This window comes from Panthera uncia, chromosome E1 (genome assembly GCF_023721935.1).
Source record: "Panthera uncia isolate 11264 chromosome E1, Puncia_PCG_1.0, whole genome shotgun sequence".
Taxonomy (NCBI): Eukaryota; Metazoa; Chordata; class Mammalia; order Carnivora; family Felidae; genus Panthera; species Panthera uncia.
The window spans coordinates 34,078,709-34,103,771 of NC_064814.1; the positions used below are offsets into that span (position 1 = coordinate 34,078,709).

The window sequence follows — 25,063 nt, forward strand, 5'->3', positions numbered from 1 at the left end:
ATTTGTATAGAACCTGAAACGACCCCAAATAGCCAAAGCAATCTTCAAAAAGAAAACTAAAGCTGGAGGCAATCACACTCCCAGACTTCAAGACGTGTTACAAAGCTGTAATCATCACGACAGTATGGTACTGGCACAAAACAGACCCTCCGATCAATGGAAAAGAATAGAGAACCCAGAAATGGATCCAGACACATATGGCCAACTAATCTTTGAGGAAAGAATAGAAAGAAAGGAAAGCAGGAAAGAATATTCAATGGAATAAAGACAGTCTCTTCAGCAAGTGGTGGCAAAACTGGACAGCGACATGCAGAAAAATGAACCTGGACCGCTTTCTTGCACCATACACAAAAAGAAACTCAAAATGGAAGAAAGCCCTAAATGTAAGACAGGAAGCCAACAAAATCCTTGAGGAGAAAGCAGGCAAAAACCTCCTTGACCTTGGCTGCAACAATTTCTTACTCAACATGTCTCCAGAGGCAAGGGAAACAAAAGCAAAAATGAACTATTGGGACCTCATCAAAATAAAAAGCTTCTGCATGGTGAAGGAAACAATCAGCAAAACCAAAAGGCAACCGACGGAAAGGGAGAATATATTTGCAAGTGACATATCAGATAAAGGGTTAGTATCCAAAATCTATGAACAACTTATCAAAATGAACACCCAAAAACCAAATAATCTCAGTGAAAAAAATGGGCAAAACACATGAAGAGGCACTTTTCCAAAGAAGACATCCACATGGCTAACAGACACATGAAAAGATGCTCAACACCACACATTATCAGGGAAATACAAATGAAAACCATAATGACACAGATACCACGTCATACCTGTCAGAATGGCTAACATTAACAACTCAGGCAACAACAGATGTTGGCGAGGAGGCAGGGGAAGGGGAACCCTTTTGCACTGCTGGCGGGAATGCAAACTGGTGCACCCACTATGGGAAACAGTATAGAGGTTTCTCAAAAAATTAAAAATAGAACTACCCTACGGCCTAGCAATTGCTCTACTAGGTATTTATCCAAAGAATACAAAAATGCTGATTTGAAGGGGCACATGCACCCCAATGTTTATAGCAGTGCTATCAACTACAGCCAAATCATGGAAAGAGCCTAAATGTCCCTCGACTGATGAATGGATTGTGCGAGCGTGTGCGTGCACGTGCATACACACACACGTGCACACACACACACACGCACACACACACAATGGAATATTACTTGGTAGTCATAAAGAATGAAATCTTGCCATTTGCAACTATGTGGATGGAACTAGAGTGTATCATGCTAGGCAAAATAAGTTGGTCAGAGAAAGATAAATATCATATGATTTCACTCATGTGTAATTTAAGAAACAAAATAGATCAACACAGGGGAAGGCAAGGGAAAATAAGACAAAAACTGAGAGGGAGGCACACCATATGAGACTCAAATATGGAGAACAAACTGAGGGCTTCTGGAGGGGTGTTGGGTGGGGGGATGGACTAAATGGGTGATGGGTACTAAGAAGGGCACTTGTTGGGATGAGCACTAGGTGTTATATGTAAGTGATGAATCATGAAATTCTACTCCTGAAACCATTATTATGCTATATGTTAACGAACTTGGATTAAAAACAACTTTTTTAATGCCAACTGTTAACATTAAAAAAAAAATGTTGCGGCGCCTGGGTAGCTCAGTTGCTTAAGTGGTGGACTTCGGCTTGGGTCATGTTCTCACAGGTCATGAGTTTGAGCCCCACATTGGGCCCTGTGCTGACAACTCAGAGCCTGGAACCTGCTTCAGATTCTGTGTCTCCCTCTCTCTCTGCCCCTCCCCAGCTCTCATTCTGTCTCTGTCCCTCTCAAAAATAAATAGATGTTAAAAAAAAAAGTAAAAGGGCTTTAAAAAGTCTTAAAAATAAGAAATAGCATGACTGGCTTCAATTAACAGGTATGATAACTGAAGCCCACAAACAGTGAGAAAACCAGATTTAAAAGTCTAAAGATAAAAGTGTTAGCTTGTGTTGTCCTTATTATGTACCAATACAAGATTCTATCCTCAAAGACAAATTACAGGCACAGACACACATACACACAACTATCACAGACAATCACTGCTAGAAGTTCAAAATTAAATACATTTTAAATTGAGGTTAAAAGGAATTCGGTAGACAGACGGAAGGGAGAAGAAAGTGAAATATGACCAAATGGCAGAAGGCTGAAGAAGTAAAGAGAATGTCGTGCAGATCAGTCAGTTTGGAACAGATATTCTATGTATTAGACTATAAAATATAAATTGAAAGTTAAATTTGGAAATTAAGTATTTCCAAAGGAATGCCATTCAGTGTGCTTCAGGGATGTGTAAAACAGAACATTTAAATTTTCTGGGTAGAGCTTATACAGGGGTGTGTGTGTGTGTGTGTGTGTGTGTACACCAAGCTAGACACTTAACATTTATGCAATCTACTGTATGTAAGCTACAGTTCAATAAAAATGAATACAAACCAAAACAAAAATAAGGGTAAGAGTAAATTGGTGGTTTTACATACAGTGAATGTAAACACAGTAGTTAGAAAGTTAAAATCCATGAATGAGTGGGTTAAATGGGTGACAGCATTAAGGAGGGCACTCTTTGGGATGAGCACTGGGTGTCACATATAAGAGATTAATCACTGTGTTCTACTTCAGAAGCCAAGACTACGCTTTATAAAGTTAACTAACTTGAGAATAATAATAATAATAATACCTGTTAATGTGAAAAAGAAAAAGAAAGAAAGGCTCCTAAGAATAATTCTAATACAAAGATGGGCAAATCCTTTATGTAGAAACTATAAATTTTTATTGCAAGATGCTAAAAGACAACTAAATGAATGGAAGGATATACTATGTTGCAAGATGTTAAAAGACAACTTAATAAATGGGAGGATATACTATGTTTGTGGATAAAAATACCCAATATTGTAAAGATACCATCTCTCTATCCCAAATGGACCTACACTTTCAATACAATTCCAATAAAAATTCCAAAAGGGAAAAAAAAAGAAAGAAAGTTAAAATCCTACCCCTATGGGATGGGATGGGGTAAATACAATAAAATCTAAAAACACAGCAGCCAGAGAGGGATGTATAAGAAATACAGATACATAGTGAGGAGTCAAGAAAGAGGTCAATGAGTCTCAGATGTGTAGCTTGGCAAAATGGGTGGTCAAAGCACCACAAATCATGTATTCCAGAGCACATATATGACAGTATAACAGAGTTCAATCAACGTTCTAGTAGTGGAGATCAGAAACTATGTAACAGGGGCATCAGACTGGCTCAGTCAGTGGTTCCTGCAACTCTTGATCTTAGGGTTGTAAGTTCCAGCCCCATGTTAGGTGTAGATATTACTTAAAAAAAAATAAAATCTTTTTTTTTTAAAAGAAAGAACTATAGAACAAAAAAGTATTAGATGAAAAATACAAATTTTCATCATTTAGCATTTTTATTTTGGGTATATTTGCAAATATATCAAATATTAGCAAATTACCAAGTGTCTCTGGAAATTAGTTTTCTTTACCTATCTGATCTATTTCAAAACATTACTCCTTAATTATGTTTGAGAAAGAGTATTTATAAGAACAACCGCTAACACATAACAAAGATTTCTGAGCAGGTAGGCATTTGTTGCACAACCTAACTCTATACATCTATATCTACACAGATTAGTGTAGTGGCTTCTTAGCCCATCAAAAAGATAGGATTTGAAAAAAGAGACCAAAACAATAACCATCAGAAACTTCCCTGAAACCATCAAAGCAACAAAAGGAAAACCAAAAGATGAGTTCATTTTAAATTAGAGAAGAATAATTTGACTATTTTTTTAATTTGTTTAATGTTTACTTATTTTTGAGAGACAGTGGGAGAATGTGAGCAGGGGGAGGGGCAGAGACAGCAAGACACAGAAACTGAAGCAGGATCCAGGCTCTGAGCTGCCAGCACACAGTCCGACCCGGGGCTTGAACTCATGAACTGCAAGATCACGATTGGAGCCGAAGTCAGATGCTTAACCGACTGAGCCACCCACGTCCCACGAATTTTATTTTTTTCCATACTGTTGGTACCCTAAAGACTTTGTAACACCCATTATATTAATTCTGAATACTAACACGGCCTACTGTTTTTTACATTCTCCTATTCATCCTCCATTCCTGCACCCAGTCCTCATTCCCATCCCTTCCCACCATAGGTACCCACCCAACTGGATGTAATATATGTCCTTTGAAATATGTGTTTTCAAATATGTGTTTTTGAGACATATTTTCACTGCTTTCAAAGTACTGTTCAAAATAATGCATGGCAAGAGTATAAACAAATCTGAATGAGAACAATGAAACAAGCCTGAATCTGGGGGAGGGCCAGAGCATTCCAGAGGACAGGAAAGCAGAAGGGACAATAAATATTCAAGTACTTCACTGCTTAACAACCACTAAAGTTGTCCTGATAAGAAAAAGTTTAATTCACCCTTGGCCACTTTGCACGTATGTACTTGGCTACAGATATTCTTTACATTCTTCAAAATTTAATACTGTTATAGTTACATCTGTTATGGGTAGCTATAGTGTTACAAGTGTGTGTGTGTTTGTGTATGCATTTACCTCATTTTTCATAGTATGCCAATGTATGTATTCACATCTTTCATTAGTTCATTTAGTGTGAATTGGGCATCTCTGTTTAATTAACTAGAAATACTGTGGCAATGGTGGTGGGGAAAGAGAAGGGCTTTTCCTTACTAATGGATACCCAGGACCCGGGGCTACATTAGGACTTTCATGGGCCCTGGGCAATTTTGCCTTTATGGACCTCCTCTTCCATGAAAAAAAATATTTACAATTATATTTTACAATTACAGTTGCTGGTTTTAAAAATATATTAAAGTATTCCATTAACTTAAAAGTTTATTACTATTATTATTTTTTTGCTTTTAAAAGGAATTAAACATTTTGATGGGACCACAATACCAGCATGGGCCCGAAATTATGATGCCTACTGTACTTTATGATAAGTCAAACCTGAAAAGTTACCACTAATTCTCATATAAGGCCTGTGCCACAATGAACAGAGAGCAAAAAGAACAAATCCTTCAGGGAGTAATCCATTATGTGAGTAAGATATGTCATTTTGGAAGATGACGACAGAGGAGAGTAATTACAAATCTATAATGGAAACATCCCCTTCTTAGGGAAAAAAAAAGCAATAAACTCTTCAAGCTGCCTTTGAATTATTAGTGATATAGTATAAATGACTGGCGGTAATAAACCAGAAGCTGTTGGATGAGAGGAAAACTCAGAAGCCACATAATTCTGTAAATCTGTGAGGCATTATAGATGTTAGCAAAAATCAAGACAAGGTATTTTTCTGACCACTTACTGTGATCAATGGGGGAAACTCTGTGCAAAAGAAAAAAAAATCCAACCTAAACTTTTTTAATGATTAACCCACGACCACCATCACCTTTCAATATACAACATTTAAGTAACCAGAATAATTTCAAGTCTGTTAAAGATGCAGTCAAGCATCCAAAGGGATACATGTTTAATCTACTTTACTACAGACCCAACATTAATTTTCCTCTTATTAATGGATGGAAAAGCAATTTCTCTGCCAAGGAAGGGCAATTATTTAAAATGTAGATGTGCTGTACTTCACAGCTCTCAGCTACTCAGCTGGCAGAAATAATGCCTCTGGAAAATAGATCAATTATTTACCAAATTAAAGACAACAGGTCTGTTTTAGAAATGTCAGGCTTACTGCAGAGAGTTGAGAATTTCCTTTCCTTTTTTTTAATGTTTATTTATTTTGAGAGAGAGAGCAAGCAGAGGAGGAGCAGAGAGAGAAGGAGAGAATCCCTAAGCAGGTCCATGCTGTCAGTGCAGAGCCTGACATGGGCAGGGCTTGAACTCATGTATTGGGAGGTCATAACCTGAGCCAAAATCAAGAGTCAGATGCTTAACCGACTAAGCCACCCAGGCACCCCAAGAATTTCTTTTTTATGTTTCTAATTTCCAATTTGATTAATAAAAATGCTTATCTTCTTTTATGTCAAAGGTAATATACTTAATACCCCAATCTAGTTTACTTAGTTACACAAATATGATTTAATTTCCACAAGATATTTTTAATATATGTTACATATTTCAATCTTAAGGATGTGTGATATGTTTCTTCATTTTATACAATTTGGCATCAGGGATCACTTCTACAATTCATAGGGAAAAAGACAATTCTCATTCAAACTACAAATTAGAAATAACTGAGTTTTATTCAACAAATGAGTAATTACATTGAATTAGTGCCTTATCTCTGCCCTGCCATGGTTTTTTTCATAATAATAATTATAGAAAAAAATAATAAGTGTAATTATTCAGTGTTTACTTATTAATTATGTGAAAATTACCAGGCTAATAATAAATACCTGGGTATGAAGTAAAAGCTTATCTATAGCAGAAAACATGTTGAAAGAATACTCTTGATGGGTATAAAATTTAAACTAGGATGAGGGAAGTTAATAATAATGAAAACAGCAACAGCTAAATTTTTGGAGGTGACCCTATGTTTTGGGTATTGTTTTGGATACCATTATTACCCTCTCATTTCATTGATGAGAAAACTGAAGTACTAGGGAGGATCCAAGCGTATTAAGTTACTTGCCCAATTAAGCAGCAAGGTGGGGGCGGGGAGAACATGATATTTTGTTTAGGGTCATGTAGGTCTTCACAAAATAATACATAAAAAATGGGACTCGAAAGATAAATAAGAGTTGCCCAGGCAAAAGAGGATTTCAGGTGGAGGAAAAGTGATGTAAAATGTTTAAGGAGGTGAAAAATAGTATGGCTAAATGTTGGAAGGAAAGGTAGAAGAACAGGTTAAAGCAGTAAAGTTGTGCCAGGCTATATACTTTTGGACAACACAAACAAGATGAAGAGATCATTAACATTTAACATTTCTTATAAAATATTTATCTTTTTATTTTTTTTTAATTTTTTTTTAACGTTTATTTATTTTTGAGACAGAGAGAGACAGAGCATGAACGGGGGAGGGGCAGAGAGAGAGGGAGACACAGAATCCAAAGCAGGCTCCAGGCTCTGAGCCATCAGCCCAGAGCCCGACACGGGGCTCGAACTCACAGACCGCGAGATCATGACCTGAGCTGAAGTCGGACGCTTAACCGACTGAGCCACCCAGGCGCCCCTAAAATATTTATCTTAAAATGAAACTAAACACATGGAAAAAGTATGATACAATAATCACAAACAGAATAACCCAGAATTGGACTATGACCAAATAAGAGTCTTTTAAAAACTAAGAGTAACCAAATGATTCTATATATGTACTATTATGAATTAAATATCTGTGCAGCCCTCACATTCATATATTGAAACTCTAAAAACCCAGGCTATATTTGAAGATGGGGTCTCTAAGGAAGTAATTAAGTTTCAATTAGGTCATTGGCTGAGACCCTGATCTGGTATGATTAGTGTCCTTATAAGAAGAGACACCACAAACCCTTGTACGCTATTGGAGGGAAAGGTAAATTGGTGTAACAGCTATGAAAAACAATATGGAAGTTCCTAAAAAAAATTAATATTAAAACAACCATATGATCTAGTAATTCCACTACTGGGTATTTACTCAAAGAAAACAAAAATACTAATTCAAAAAGATATATGCACCCCTACGTTTACTGTAGCATTATTTATAATAGCCAAGATATGGAAGCCACCCAAATGTCCACTGATAGATGAATGGATAAAGATGTTATATATATTTACATATAAAATAAGGAATATTATTCAGCCATAAAAGAGAATGAGATTTTGCCATTTGCAATAACATGGATGGACCTAGAAGGTATTATGCTAAGTGAAATAAGACAGAGAAGGATAAAAGCATATGATCTCACTTAAATGTAGAATCTACAAAGTAAAACAAATGAACAAATAAACAAAAACAAACAAAAAAAAAACCAGACTCTTAAATATAGAGAACAAACTGACGTTTGCCAGAGGGGAGGTAAGGGGGATGGGAAAAATGGATAAAAGTTAAGAGGTACAAACTTCTAGTTATAAAATAAATAAGTCAGGGAGATGAAAAGTACAGCTTAGGGAATATAGCCAATATTATTGTAATAACATTGTGTGGTGACAGATAGTGACTGCATTTATTATAGTGAGCACCAAGTAATGTATAGAATTGTCAAATCAAGATGTTATACACCTGCAACTAATATAACATTGTATGTTGATGATACTTCAATTTAAAAGACACACACACACACACACACACACACACCACAGAACTAGCTCTTTTTCTCTGTCCCCACTTCCTTGCACCAAAGAAAGGACACGTGAAGACACATTGAGAAGGTGACTGTTAGTCAGGAAGAAAGACCTCACTAGAAACCAAATCAGCTGGAAGTTTAATCTCAGACTTCTAGCATTCGTAACTGTGAGAAAAAAAGGTTTTGTTGTTTAAGCTACTACATCTATGGGATTTGGTTACAGCAGCCCAAGCTAATAGATGTACACAGGTTACTGCCTAAATTTAGGGTCCCTGAGAACATTTTACCCACTCATATGACCAGCAAAGAGGATTTTGGGTTGAATTTGTAAAATCAAAAGAGACTGCTGTTTTAACCCTATAACAAAAACAAAACCAATAAACAAAACAGAAAAACCCCAGAGTTTTAAAAAATCTATCTCAAAGTTCAATACAAAAAAACATAAATAAAAATAGTAGCTCTTACATCAGGCAGAACAACAGCCAGAGGAAGAGGAACCCACAATATGTGAAGGCAAGGAGAACACAGCAACCTTTTCGAAAATTTTCAGTGAGCTGACGCTACAGATTAGAATGCTGGCCCCCAGATATTCAACTCTGTACCCAACTAATCAAGAGGATCAAGAGTAACAATACTAAAAGCTGTGAACAAAGTAAGAGTGTTAACCGCTGCTGAAAAATTAATGAGTAACTGTCAAAAACTATCTAGTTGAAACATGCCTGAAAATTATGGGCAAAATACAGATATTCCCATACAGAAAACAGCTAAAAAGTCATCTTCATCAGAGAATCCAGAAATAGCCAACAGAAGTATGTTACTTTAATGAAAAAGTACAAAAGAAACTCATCAGAGAAAGAATGGAATTTTGAAAAAATAATAAAGTATCAACTGGATATCCATAAGCCAAAAAATAATAACCATGACCTAATCTGATACATTATACAAAAAATAACAATGAATTTGGATCATAAATTTAAATATAAAATGTAGGGGTGCCTGGGTGGCTCAGTCAGTTGAACATCCGACTTCAGCTCAGGTCATAATCTCTTGGTTTGTGAGCTCGAGCCCTGCATCAGGCTCTCTGCTGTCAGCACGGAGCCCACTTCAGATCCTCTGTCTCCCTCTCTCTCTGCTCCTCCTTCTCTCTCTCTCTCAAAAATAAAATAAACATTAAAAGAATAATAAAAACAAAAAAAATAATAAAAATAAATTTAAATACAAAATGTAAAACTAGAAAACTATCAGAAAATCACATAGGAGAAAAATCTTCAGGCCCCAGACTGGTGCACATTTCTTAGGCAGGAACACAAAAACACAACTGATATATTTTTTATTGGATTTGACAAAAAGTAAACAATTTTGCTCTGCAAAAGACTCTGTTAAAAAGATAAAAATACAAACTTCTGACTGGGAAAAAAGATTTCCAAATGACCTCTCTTACAGAGGTCCCCATCTAGTATTTATAAAATTAAAGTGGCAATAATACCAAATGCCAGCACGGATGCAGAGAAAGCATGTTAAAAGGATTAAAGGAAAGTATGAGAACAATGTCTCACCAAGCAAAGGATATCAATAAAGAGATAATATTATAAAAAAAGGAAACAAATAGAAATTCCAGAGTTCAAAAGTACAATAACTAAAATAAAAAATTCAATAGAGGGGCTTAAATCGTGGTTTTGAACCTGAAAGAAGAAATCAACTGAGATTATCGAGTTTGGGGAAAAAAAGAAGAAGAAAAATGAATAGAGCCCCAGAGACCTATTAGACACCACCAAGATTAATCTGTGAGTAGCAGGAGTCCTAGAAGGAGAAAAGAGGGGAAAAAAGGTAGAAAGGATGTTTAAAGAAATAATAACATCCCAAACATGATGAAAAACATTTAGGCAATGGAACTATCCTGTATTATACTATAAAGGTAGATATATGTCAATATTAATTTGTCAAAACACAGAGAATATGTGAACACCAAGAGTGAACCCTCGTGTAAACTACAGACTTTGGTTGATAATGATTGGGTCAATATATGTTCATCAACTGTAACAAATCTACCACTGTGGTGTGGAATGTCAATAGTGTAGGAGGTTTGGAGTGGGGGCCGGATTATAAGAGAGTTTTCTGTACTTTCCAATTGTGCTGTGAACTTGAAACTGCCCCCCAAAACTGGAGTTTATTAATTTAAAAGAAAAGCTCCTGAGAAAATGTTACTCATTGTGTATCTCAATCACTGAAACCAACAAATTTACACCACCCATATTGAACCTACCCAGATCTAAGCACCGGAGGCCTCTCTGGCACTTCAAACCATATCATAAATGTTGCCATTAAAATATTTGTTTTAATTCAGGACTCAGAGTCACAGCTAATAAACAAGAATGGGAAGGGTAAATTGAAAAACAAACTGAATGCAGCTGCTGAACTAAAAGTTTCACAACGCTATTTAATGGCATCCCTTAATTTCTTTGCTGAATAGGTCCCATACAAAACCGAACTGCATACCACCCAAACAACCTACATTTTCTCCTTAATTCACTTCGGACTGTTATTTCATCATGTACATTTTACATTGTTTTTAAAATTTCTCAGAAGGTGGACAACAGGTCTGGTTTTCTCCTTGAATCCTGATGTATGTCTAGGACATCTTAATAATTCTGTCATCAGAAAATATGCCTCTCTAAAAAAAAAAAGACTAAGAAATTTATTTATATTGTTAAGCATAACAGGGATATGTTCAGGTAAAGTGGTTACAGAATGATCAGGTTTAAAAACAAAAACACACAATAAACATTGCTATGTTTTGTTCTGCTTATTTTTTAATGAACTTCCCTAAACTTGTAAAAAGTATTCTAACAAGCACTACTGTTATTATTGGCCACACTACATACCCCATGAAAAAGCCTTTAACTAAATAAGAGAATTATTGGAGGAGCAAAACAGTTAAAACTTATTGATATAAATAAATTTAGAAATATGTATGGATACATGTTAAAGAAAAACTGGAAGGTGTTACTAGAGGATCTACAAGTTGTATTTTGAAAAGATCAATTTAAGTAAAAAATTATAAGTACTGTTTTAATGCCCATTTAAATTACACACCTTTCTAAAAAATACCAATTAATAAAAGTTCAGAAACTAATAAAACTTTTTCAACCAGAGAGCAGAAAATATATCATTTTATAACATAGGAGGATTTAAAGATCAATAGAAAATACATCATTTGCTCTCCCAAAAATATTTTTTTAAACTATAACGTAAATAACTACAGGGGAAAAATAACAATTACTAAGGAATCCGTGCATTTACAAAGGGCAATGCAGCCTCTTGCTTCAAACATTTCATATGCATTCTCAATTTGAGAAGGTTAGGATAAAACAAGCAATATAATACAGAAACTAGACAAGTAAAATAAAATGTCACATAGGAGCTGGGTAATAGCAGCCACAGCTAAACCCAATATCATTCTATAAGTAAAAATTCAGATAGTGACCAGCTTAAAAAAAAAAAGTCAAGGCTTTCAAATCACTGAGAATTGAATCTTTTATAGATACACTTGCTTATACTCAAGCAATAACAGTCATACTCTGAATAGCAAAGACACTCAGAGCTGAACAGTAAATAACTAAGATGAATTGCAAGCAGTTGCATGAAATCTCCACTATCTTCTATGAAAGATTTTGCAAACCAATTTTGTGAGTGGTTGCTGAGTTATGAATCCTCCATTTAATTCAAATATTTAAACATGTACAAAGCATTTATAAAATGCTGCAGAAATGATGACACACTGAAAAATGTATCTGCCACATGATAAACGAATGAGTCCACTGTATAGACCCTGCTTCACAATCTATGCCAAATATGCCATATTTTTCTTGCCTCATTCATTCAACTAATATTTATTTATATACCAGACACAGAATCATTATTTCCTAACTAATCATCTTTTAAGTTCCAATTTAGAATTGACTTCTTTTGAAGAACTTTCCCCAATAGTCGAAACCAAGTAAATATTCATCTCCTAGCATTCTGTCCTTACTCCACAAAGGATTTTCCTTCCTTGCTTTAAGTCCCTATCACACCAGTAGATGCCATGAGTAAGGACTGTCCCTTGTTAACTTAATCACAAAGACTGAGCCAGGCAATGTGAATGGAGTCTCTAGGGAGCATAAACCTTTTTGATTAACAGGATCCTAAACATTCTAGTGCCATGAACCTTTTAAGCAATATGGTAAAGCCTAGGAACATCTTTCTCAGAATAATATATTTTTAAGACAAAGTAAAATACATAAGATTTTAAAAATTGACATACAGTGTATGTCTTTTTTTTTTTTTAGTTTTTTTTTTGTTATCTATTAAAATACAGTATCTACTATAATTTTGAACCATAAGCAATACTGGGAGAATTATGTGAATAAGATAGAAATGATGTGAAAACATCTATTATTTTCATTTGTTCATAAACTCAGGAGTACAGCTAATATTTCACTATTTTATTTTACATTTTCATAAGTGAAGGAAATTTTTCATCAGAGATTAGAGAAAATAAAGATGTAATTTTTTTCCTAAGTTCACATACTCTCTGAATTCTATCCATAAACCTTCCAGATCTTAGACTGAGGTTAAGAAGCTTCATTTGAGATTCAAGAAAAAAATGAAAGAGATCCTAAAACTCATAAAATAGTTCTCATATAAAGATCTTCCCTCCAAGAGATTACAACATCCAATGTGAAACTGAATTAAGAATACAACAGAACATCAATTTGTATATTTTAAAATGTTACATACACACCAAAGGAATGATCTAGACAAGAAATAATTGATAACTCAGACTTCATTAAAATTAAATAATTCTGATTTTCAAAAATACTTTCAAGAGAATAAGAAGACAAGCCATAGACTTGGAAAAAATATTTACAAAACACCTAATACAAGACTGCTATCCAAAATATACAAAGAACTCTTAAAAGTCAACAATTTAAAAATGAACAACCCAATCAAAAAATGGAAAAAAGATCTGAACAAGCACCTCATCAAAGAAGATACACAAATGGCAAATAAACTATGGTATGTCCACACAATGGAATGTTATTCAGCACTAAAAAGAAATGAGTAATCAAGGCATGAAAAGACATGGAGGAGCTTTAAATGCTTATTAGTAATTGAAGGAAGTCAATCTGAAATGACTATATACAGTAAGATTCCAACTACGTGACATTCTGGAAAATAAAACAAACTATGGAAACAGTAAAAAAGATAACTGGTTGCCAGGGGTTGAGGAAGGTAGGGATGAACTGGTAGAGCAAAGGGGATTTCTAGGGCAGCGAACCTACTTACTCTGTATAATGGTGGATATATGTTATTACATATTTGCCAAAATTGACAGAATGTACAACACCAAGAGTGAACCCTAATAATGTAAACTGGAACTCAGAGGTTAGGTAGAAAGACAAGTATTTAAATAAATGATTACTTCAAGATAAATTATATCGTAGCGTTATACAAATAGTGCTCTAGAAACACAAAAAAGAAGGTATAAATATAAAAATTTTTAATCTTACCATAAAAACACAAACTTGGGAGTTCAAATAAAATCAAATGAAAAATGTATGTCAAAATTATGAAATCATAGTAAACTGTGGTTTTCTAGAATTAATTGCTAGACAATGATACAGATAACTATAATATTCTTTAAGGCAAGTGGTATGTTCTTGTTACAATGGAAAGCCACAGGATGGAAAAAGTACAGCTTCCAACGTCTAAAGCATTCTGACTATGGAGATATGAAATATACATTAATACAAAAGAGATTTGACATAACAGATGGACCATCAAAATGAGTCATACTGGTTACTCCAAGTAGAGTGCTGTAAGTGACATAACTTCCAGATTGTTTCTTCAGATTTAACTTAATTCCCATAACATTCAAAGCATTTCCATAAATCTTTGTCTTTATTAATTAAATCAATCCTACTGATCAACAACCGCTACAAAAATCTTCCTCTCTATCAAAAATGACTAATTAAGATATTAGAAGGAAGATTATTCAAAATGCTCTATATTATCCTCTTACCATCATTCTTTATTTGAAAAGATGAAAAGGGAAAAAAAGATGGGTCTTTCCATCAATTTTAACTGATAGGATAATTTCTGCAGAATAAGATAAAAATGACAATCTCTTCAGATCCATCAACCAAAGGGATAAGATCTAAAACAACTGTAAGTTTATGAAGACTATTTCAGCTCCCAAAGCAAAAGAGCAATTTTATCTTTTACTTAAAAACAAAGTATTTTAAAAATGACTACACTGGAATGGAATTACAGCACTGTAAGTAGTAAACCAACTCCTAACAATGAAAATTGGTAAGTAAAGGGAAAGAATTAAGTATTTATCCTGCCTTTCACATACAAGAGAACTATGGTGCATTCCTGGTTGATGAGAGAAAACTTTTTTTTATAGAACAGTAGTTAATCTTGCAGAAAACATGGTATTATTAGAAAAACCACCATTCTCCAGGCTTCAACATAATACAACTATTAAGTAAAAAGTTGTTTCAGAAATGAAGCCAAGTGACTTCAGCCAGTTGAGTGTCTGACCCTTGATTTCAGCTCAGGTCATGATCCCAGGGTCATGGGATCGAGCCCCTCATTGGGCTCTATGCTGAGCATGGAGTCTGCTTGAGATTCTCTCTCTCTCTCTCTCTCTCTCTCTCTCTCTCTCTCTCTGCCCCTCTCCCCCACTCACGTTCTCTTGCCCTCTCTAAAATAAAAAATAAATAGATAAAAAGAAATGAAGCCAAAATAATGCTCTGCAGATTACTTGCTAATCTCCATAAGAAAAACCTATCTCCAATATGTAGATATTTTGAGGGTCTACTAACATAGCCATGTGATCAACATAGTATCATATTATATATTTTGCAGGATACATTTTTGAGATAATTGGAAACTTTAAATTATGGCTTGGATATTAGATAACATAATGTGTTAACTTTCAAAACTACAATATAATATCTGGCTATATGGGAAAAGGTCATTATTCTTAGGAAATCATGATTAATTTGTAGTGGGTAAGTTGTCATTACATGCATAACTTACATTCAAATGATTCAACAAAATACATATATTTATGTACATCTATTATACATACATGGGTATACAAGTACATATACGTAAGTATACACATACCTATACATATGTATATTTATTTATTATGCACAGAAATGTGAACACCTATTTAATCAAGGTAGTGATACATGGGTCATTACTATACTATCTTTTAAATCTATTTTTATGTCTGAAACTTTATATAACAAAAAGTTTGAAGAAAAAAATGAAAAGTAGTAGGACGTTCCACATTACTATAACATCTCTCCTAATCAAATGCTTTAAGAATAAATAGAAAAACAAAACCACTACCAAAACACAGGGAAAAATACAAGCAAATACTTTATAATACGCTTGTATGTGAAAGTGAAAAAGAAATTTTAAATTACAAGGAAAGTGCCACTTACATTCATTAATATGTAGTCCGGAATACTGAAGTTCCTGGCTTAATTATAATACAGAAATTAATGCACCTCAATAGCACAGTTTACCTACTGCTGATATTCAATTACCTCTTTACTGAGAGCAAAACTAATGCTTGGTGGGTTTCTAAATTTTTATTTATTTTTTTAAATGTTTATTTATTTTTGAGAGACAGAGTGTGAGCAGGGAAGGGAAAGAGAGAGAGGGAGACACAGAACTCAAAGAGGGCTCCAGGCTCTGAGCTGTCAGCACAGAGCCTGATGCAGGTCTCAAACTCATGAACTGCAAGATCATGACCTGGGCCAAATTTGGATGTTTAACTGACTGAGCCACCTAGCCCCCCCACCCCTAAATTTTTATTTTAAATTCACTCACTCAAGAACCACTTACTGAAGTCTACTTACTTTTCTGATACACATTGACACATTATGAAAAGTCAGATTCCATATTTCATATTTTCCATTTCCAAAAAAAAAAAAAAACTTGTTGAAATCCCATGACATAAATGGAAAGAAAAAGGACATACCACTTGTATTAAATGCCATACAGCACACTGGTTTCTCATGAGCAGGAAAGTGGGCCACGATACCATCACTGTCAGAATCCTCGCTCACAAGCACCTTCACAGAAAGAAAGAAGGAAAATGGAAATTAAACTTTACTCACCAATTACTGAGCGTGAAGATATACACAGCTACACTACAATATCCCTGACCAAAAGTATGCATGATTGCTTCCACTATACTGGAAGATTATTGTCACTGTAAGGTGAGAATGCCACTTTAGGAATGAGGAAAAGATACAATATACTCCAGAAGATCAATCATATAAACTCTAAAAACAGTTGATGGGCTTTACTGTAGATGACAGAGACAAAAATTTCTTGAAGTAGAGGTTCAGAAAAAAAACAAAAAGCATAAAATCAGCTTTGTAGAGCTTCATCCAAAGACAGGAACATACAATTCTTATTATGTTATGACCTACTGGAAAATGTTTGCTTACAACTAGATCATTACTGGATCATGATATTCAGACATAAATAATTTAATTTGAAGTAAATCAGGAACTAATCCTAAACGGGCAAAGTTAATTTTTCTTTTAGTATGAAAAACTTTACAAAGGTATACTTTACATACCATAAAAGTCACCTATTTCATGTTTACAATTCAATGATTTTATATAGTACTGTAACCATTACAGCAATCCATTATATAGAAATGTCTGCTTTGTCATCCTTTACTATCCTAATGCTTTAATTTTCTTGCCTATTGCTGACTCAAACCTACAATTCAGTAAAGCTACTGATATATCAAATTTTTTGTGCATAGATATTTATTACCATCTTAACAATTTTTAAATGTTCGGTTCATTAAGTATACTCACATTGTCGTGTAACAAATTTCTAGGACTTTTCCATCTCGCAACACTGAAACTCTACCCACTAAACTCTGATTCTTCTTCTTCCCTCCCCCCAGCCATTGATAACCACTTTTCCACTTTCTGTTTTTATGATTTTGACTATTTTAGAGAGTCAAAATAACTGGAAGAATATAGTTTTTACACTTTTGTGATGGCTTTACTTCCCTTACCAAAATGTCCTCAAGGTTTGTCAATGTTGTAATATGTCACAATATTTCCTTCTATTTCAAGGCTGCATAATATTATAGTATGTATATACCAGATTTTTCTTTATCCATTCACCTAGTGATAGATATATGGATTGCTTCCATATCCTCGCTACTGTGAATATGCTGCAATGAACGAGGGTGTGTAAATAGTGCTTCCAGATCCTGCTTTGAATTCTTATGCATACAAACCTAGAAATCAGATTGCTGATCATATGATAATTTCATTTTTAACTTTTTGAGGATCAATTTTTTTTTATCTTTTCAAAGAACCAATTTTGGATTTTCCCCAATATTTCACTATTTACTATTTTGTTGACTTATGTTCATATATTTAGTATTTACTTCATTTGTTGTTTGGTTATAATTTGCTCTTGTTTTTCAGATTAGAAAATGGGGAAAGTGAAGATTATTAGTTTCAGACTGTTTTTCCTTCCTACTATAAGCATTTAAAGCTATAAATTTCCCTCTCTGTAAAAGAATAGCTGCACTTCATAAATTCTGATATGCTCACTTTTTATTTTTATTCCATTCCAAATATTTTCTAATATCCTTGGGATTCCTTCTCCCACCCATGAGCTATTGATAGGTGTGTTTTATTTCCAAATATTTGGAGATTTCCATAATTTCATTGTTATTTTTTAAGTTTATTTATTTATTTTAAATATGAAATTTATTGTCAAATTGGTTTCTATACAATACGCAGCACTCATCCCAACAGGTGCCCTCCTCAATACCCATCACCCACCCTCCCCTCCCTCCCACCCCCCATCAACCCTCAGTTTGTTCTCAGGTTTTAAGAGTCTCTTATGCTTTGGCTCTCTTCCACTTTAACCTCTTTTTTTTTTTTTCCTTCCCCTCCCCCATGGGTTTCTGTTAAGTTTCTCAGGATCCACGTAAGAGTGAAACCATATGGTATCTGTCTTTCTCTGTATGGCTTATTTCACTTAGCATAACACTCTCCAGTTCCATCCATGTTGCTACAAAAGGCCATATTTCATTCTTTCTCATTGCCACGTAGTATTCCATTGTATATATAAACCACAATTTCTTTATCCATTTGTCAGTTGATGGACATTTAGGCTCTTTCCATAATTTGGCTATTGTTGAGAGTGCTGCCATAAACATTGGGGTACAAGTGCCCCTATGCATCAGCACTCCTATATCCTTTGGGTAAATTCCTAGCAGTGCTATTGCGGGGCCATAGGGTAGATCTATTTTTAATTCTTTGAGGAACCTCCACACTATTTTCCAGAGCGGCTGCACCAGTTTGCATTCCCACCAACAGTGCAAGAAGGTTCCCGTTTCTCCACAACCTCGCCAGCATCTATAATCTGATTTGTTCATTTTAGCCACTCTGACTGGCGTGAGGTGATATCTGAGTGTGGTTTTGACTTGTATTTCCCTGATAAGGAGCAACGTTGAGCATGTTTTCATGTGCCTTGTGGCCATCTGGATGTCTTCCTTAGAGAAGTGTCTATTCATGTTTTCTGCCCATTTCTCCACTGGATTATTTGTTTTTTGGGTGTGGAGTTTGGTGAGCTCTTTATAGATTTTGTACTAGCCCTTTGTCCGATGTCTGTACATTGATTTTGTACCTTGCGACTTTGCTTAATTCATGTATCAGTTCTAGCAGACTTTTGGTGGAGTCTGTCAGGTTTTCCATGTATAGTATGATGTCATCTGCAAAAAGTGAAAGCTTGACTTCATCTTTGCCAATTTTGATGCCTTTGATTTCCTTTTGTTGTCTGATTGCTGATGCTAGCACTTCCAACACTGTGTTAAACAACAGCGGTGAGAGTGGACTTCCCTGTCGTGTTCCTGATCTCAGGGGGAAAGCTCTCAGTTTTTCCCCATTGAGGATGATATTAGATGTGGGCTTTTCATAAATGGCTTTTATGATGTTTAAGTATGCTCCTTCTATCCCGACTTTATCAAGGGTTTTTATTAAGAAAGTACGTCATCAGCACTAACCCAGCCCTACAGGAGATCCTAAGGGGGATTCTGTGAGTGAAATGTTGCAAGGACCACAAAGCACCAGACATCACTACCAGCATGAAATCTACAGACATCACAGTGGCTCTAAACACATATCTTTCCATAATAACACCAAATGTAAATGGACTAAATGCGCCAACCAAAAGACATAGGGTATCAGAATGGATAAAAAAACAAGACCCATCTATTTGCTGTCTACAAGAGACTCATTTTAGATCTGAGGACATCTTCAGATTGAAAGTGAGGGGATGGAGAACTATCTATCATGTTACTGAAGTCAAAAGAAAGCTGGAGTAGCCACACTTATATCAGACAAACTAGACTCTAAATTAAAGGCTGTAACAAGAGATGAAGAAGGGAATTATACAGTAACTACAGGGTCTATCCATCAGGAAGAGCTAACAATTATAAACGCCTATGTGCCGAATACGGGAGCCCCCAAATATATAAAAAAATTAATCACAAACATAAGTACCCTTATTGATAAGAATGTGGTAATTGCGGGGGACTTTAATACTCCACTTACAACAATGGGTAGATCAGATCATCTAGACACAGGATCAATAAAGAAACAAGTGCCCTGAATGATACATTGGATCAGATGAACTTGACAGATATATTCAGAACTCTGCATCCCAAAGCAACAGAATATACTTTCTTCTTGAATGCACATGGAACATTCTCCAAGATAGATCACATACTGGGTCACAAAATAGCCCTTCATAAGTATAAAAGAATTGAGATCATACCATGCACACTTTCAGACCACAATGCTATGAAACTTGAAATCAACCACAGGAAAAAGTCTGGAAAACCTCCAAAAGCATGGAGGTTAAAGAACACCCTACTAAAGAATGAATGGGTCAACCAGACAATTAGAGAAGAAATTTTAAAATATATGGAAACAAAGGAAGATGAACATACAACAATCCAAACGCTTTGGGATGCAGCGAAGGCAGTCCTGAGAGGAAAATACATTGCAATCCAGGCCCATCTCAAGAAACAAGAAAAATCCCAAATACAAAATCTAACGGCACACCTAAAGGAAATAGAAGCAGAACAGCAAAGACACCCCAAACCCAGCAGAAGAAGAGAAATAATAAAGATCAGAGCAGAAATAAACAATATAGAATAAAAAAAAAACTATAGAGCAGATCAACGAAACCAAGAGTTGGTTTTTTGAAAAAATAAACAAAATTGATAAACCTCTAGCCAGGCTTCTCAAAAAGAAAAGGGAGATGACCCAAATACATAAAATCATGAATGAAAATGGAATTATTACAACCAATCCCTCAGAGATACAAGCAATTATCAGGGAATATTATGAAAAATTATATGTCAACAAACTGGACAACCTAGAAGAAATGGACAAATTCCTAAGCACCCACACACTTCCAAACCTCAAACAGGAAGAAAGAGAAAACTTGAACAGACCCATAACCAGTAAAGAAATCGAATCAGTTATCAAAAATCTCCGAACAGGGGCGCCTGGGTGGCTCAGTCGGTTAAGCGTCCGACTTCGGCTCAGGTCATGATCTCACGGTCTGTGAGTTCGAGCCCCACGTCAGGCTCTGTGCTGACAGCTCAGAGCTTGGAGCCTATTTCAGATTCTGTGTCTCCCTCTCTCTCTGCCCCTCCCCTGTTCACGCTCTGTCTGTCTCAAAAATAAATAAACGTTAAAAAAAAATTTTTTTTTTTTAAATCTCCGAACAAATAAGAGTCCAGGGCCAGATGGCTTCCCTGGGGAATTCTACCAGACATTTAAAGCAGAGATAATACCTATCCTTCTCAAGCTGTTCCAAAAAATAGAAAGGGAAGGAAAACTTCCAGACTCATTCTATGAAGCCACATTACTTTGATTCCTAAACCAGACAGAGACCCAGCAAAAAAAGAGAACTACAGGCCAATATCCCTGATGAATATGGATGCAAACATTCTCAATAAGATACTAGCAAATAGAATTCAGCAGCATATAAAAAGAATTATTCTCCATGATCAAGTGGGGTTCATTCCTGGGATGCAGGGCTGGTTCAACCTTCACAAATCAATCAATGTGATACATCACATTAGTAAAAGAAAAGAGGATCCTGTCAATCGATGCAGAAAAAGCATTTGACAAAATTAAGTTTATTTATTTTTGAGGGGGAGAGAGCACAGTAGGTAAGCGCAGGAGGGGCAGAGAGAGAGGGAGAGAGAGAGTCCCCATTAGCCAGCACAGAGTCCGATGTGTGGGGCTTGATCTCACCTACCATGAGATTATGACCTGAGCTGAAATCAAGAGCTGGACACTCAACTGATGGAGCCACTGGGGCGTCCCATTCTGTTATTGATTTCCATAGTTCTCAGGAAACATACTTCTCATAATTTTAATACTTTTAAAGCTACTTATATATTTTTTTGCCCAACCATAAGGTCTATCTTGGAAAACATTCCAGATGTTCTTGAAAATAATGCAAATTCTAGTCAGTTAAGTGTCTAACTTTTGATTTTGGCTGGGGTCGCCCGGTTCATGGGTTCGAGCCCCATGTCAGGGCTCTGACAGCGCAGAGCCTGCTTGGTCAGTTAAGTGTCTCTCTCTCTCTCTCTTTCTTGCTCTTTTGCTTTCTTGCTCTCTCAAAATAAATAAATTAACTTTTAAAAACATTTAAAGAAAAAGAATGCAAATTCTACGGGTTTGGAGGTGTTACACCGTGCTGGTTGGTAGTGTTCTAAATCCTCACAAATTTTGTCTAGTTTTTCCTATCAATTATTGAGAGCACAGTATTTAAATCTCATGCTGTAAATGTTAGTTAGCTATAATTTCTCCTTTCAATCTGTCAGATTTTGCCTAATGTTTGTTGGGAAATGCTGTAGCTGTTTACACATTAATAGTTGCTTTATCTACCTATTACATCGGCCCTCTTATTATTATGAAATATCTTTTTCTCTGGCAATATTTCCTGACAAAGTATTTCTGTCTGATATTAATATAGCCATTCCAGTCCTATTATGGTTACTGTTTATGTGGTACGTTTCCTCAATCCTTTTACTTCAGCCAATTATGTCTTTGAATCTGAATGATTCTGGTCTGATAATCAATGTCTTTTAACTTGAGTCCATTTATAGTTAATATAATTATACACATAATTGGACTTAGGTTTGCCATTTTGCTATTTACTTTGTCTCAGGTGTTGTACCTCTGATCCTCTTCTTTTGTGTTATTTTTAATATTACTATTTTAATTCCTCTGTTAATTTTGGGAGGTTAATTTCTTAGTGGATGCTGTATAGGTAACAAGGTGCTATACAGATTACAAGATTGTCAGTTAATTGCAAAAATTATAGCTCCTTGCTCCAATATAGCTGCACTCCCTCCCCATTCCTTTGTGCTACTGTTGTCATATATATTATCAGCTGAGAAACATTATAGTTATTCCCTAAAACAATCGTTTTAAACTACCTTTTAAAGAAATTAAGGGAAGAGAAAGGTAAGTATTTATACACTTCATTTCTTCAAATGTTTTTCTGCCCCTTTCTCACCTCTCTTTCTGAGATCCCAGTTACACATATGTTGGTACACTTGATGTTGTCCCAAAGGTCTCTGAGGCTCTGCTTATACTTCACCAGCATTTTTTTCTCCTGTTCTTCAAATTGGCCCCCATCTGAATTGCGATCTCAGGCCAGTGGAGCTACACATTTTCCCTTACTCATCATCCACCAAGTGAAAATACTGTTGGGCTTGGGTTTTAACATACTACTCCAAATCAAGTAAATCCCCTGTCTAGAAGGGAAAAGGCTTGTTTACATGGCCCACTCTGCACTGGTTAAACTAATCACACTCACCAAGCTCCAGGCAGATGTGAATGAGAGCAGCCTCATGCAAAAAGGCCATTTTCTCCTACAACTATTATCCAAGCTCTAAAGTCTTTACACACTTATCATTTCATTCTTAGTTTTGGCCAATTTCTGGAGTCCCCAGATAGTTATTTTTGAAAATTCTTTCTAGTAATGTATTCATTTTCTGGAGACAGGATCTACTTATGTACCTCTTCAGCATAACTGATAGTCATCCCCAATCATCAGTAAATTTATACATTCAAATCACCCATTTTAAATACATAAGTGGATAATACTTAGTAAATCCATACAATTGTGTAACCATCACCACATTCTCCATTTAGATTTCTTCCACCATCCCCAAAATGTCTTCATATTAACTTTACAGATTTCCAACCCTAAGCCCCAGGCAATCCCTATGTATATTTTATCTCTTTTGCCTTTTCTAAAAATTTTGAAAATGTTTCACATAAATAGAATCATGCAATTTGCCTTCTACTTTCTTTCACTTATATAATTTTTATAGGTCAGCCATGTTGTTTCAGGTATCATTCATTTCTTTACATTGCTAAACTGTTATCCACTGTATGAAAATACCACAACATGTGGGTTCACCCACCAGTTCTTGGCAATTTGGATTATTTCTAGTCAATTGTTACAATGCATAGGCAGCTATGAATATCTATGTGCACGTATTTTTGTGAATATGTTTTTATTTCTCTTGGGGAGATACCTAGAAGTGAATCTGGTCAGTCATATGGCAAACATATGGTGAACTTTTAAAGAAACTAACAAATTGTTTTCCAAAATAGCTACATCATTTTATATTTCCATCAGTAAAGCATGAGGTTTCCAATTTTTCTACAACCTTTCCAACACTTTGTATTGTACATCTTTTGTAATTATGAGCAATCTACTAGAAGCAGAAATCAGAATGATGGTCACCAGGGACTGTGGGGACAAGGGTTTGGGGAGTTACTGTTTACTATTTAATGAATCCAGATGATGAAAAAGTTCTAGAAATAGATAACAGTGATGGTTATTGTGATAACCATGGATATTGTGATGTGCCATTGTGATGGCACAACATTGTAAATACACTTATGCACTGAATTGTAAACTTAAAAAATGGTTACATGTCAATGTTTATGTTATGCATATTTTATCACAATGGGGGTGGGGGGAACATGCATTATAAGTTATTCTCTTTTTAGTTGTTTGATTGACTTTCAAAGTATTAAGTGAGAAGAACAAGAAAACGAAGTCTTATAGTAGTAGTATCTGGGAAAGTGTGTTAAACTACACTTGTTAAATATTTACTAAAGGTTTGTTTTGGGATATATATGGTATATTCACACAATTGTAGAACCATCACCACAACCAAATTCAGAACATTTTCATCACCAAAGGAAAACCCATAATTATTAACAGTCACCCCACATTTCTCCATTCCTTCCAAACTCCCAGCCCTGGGAAACTATAATCTATTTTCTCTTTCTATTGCTTTGCTTATTCTAGACATTTCATATGAATGGAATCATGCAACATACACTCTTTTGAGACTGGCTTCTTTCACAAAGTATAATATTTTCAAGACTCACCCACATTATAACATGAAACAGTGCTTCATTTCTTTTTATTGCTGAAGAATATTACATTGTAAGTGCATATCACATTTGATTTATCCATCTACTAATCAGTTGAGGTACACTGGAGTTGCTCCTAGTTTTTGGCTCTTGCAAATAACGCTGCTATGAACATACAATTATGTGAATATATATTTTCATTTCTTTTGAGTATT

The 25,063-nt window shown here is 35.2% G+C and overlaps 1 protein-coding gene across 10 annotated transcripts in view; it reads right to left on the bottom strand.

Annotated features, from left to right (window-relative positions):
• BCAS3 (BCAS3 microtubule associated cell migration factor) overlaps nucleotides 1–25,063 on the bottom strand; it is a 611,080-nt gene that overhangs the window by 394,713 nt on the left and 191,304 nt on the right. For all 10 annotated transcript variants that reach the window (XM_049637825.1, XM_049637821.1, XM_049637826.1 and 7 more), the window contains one exon: nucleotides 16,352–16,445. In XM_049637825.1, the coding sequence (XP_049493782.1) occupies nucleotides 16,352–16,445 (94 nt within the window). The remainder of the gene's footprint in view (nucleotides 1–16,351; nucleotides 16,446–25,063) is intronic.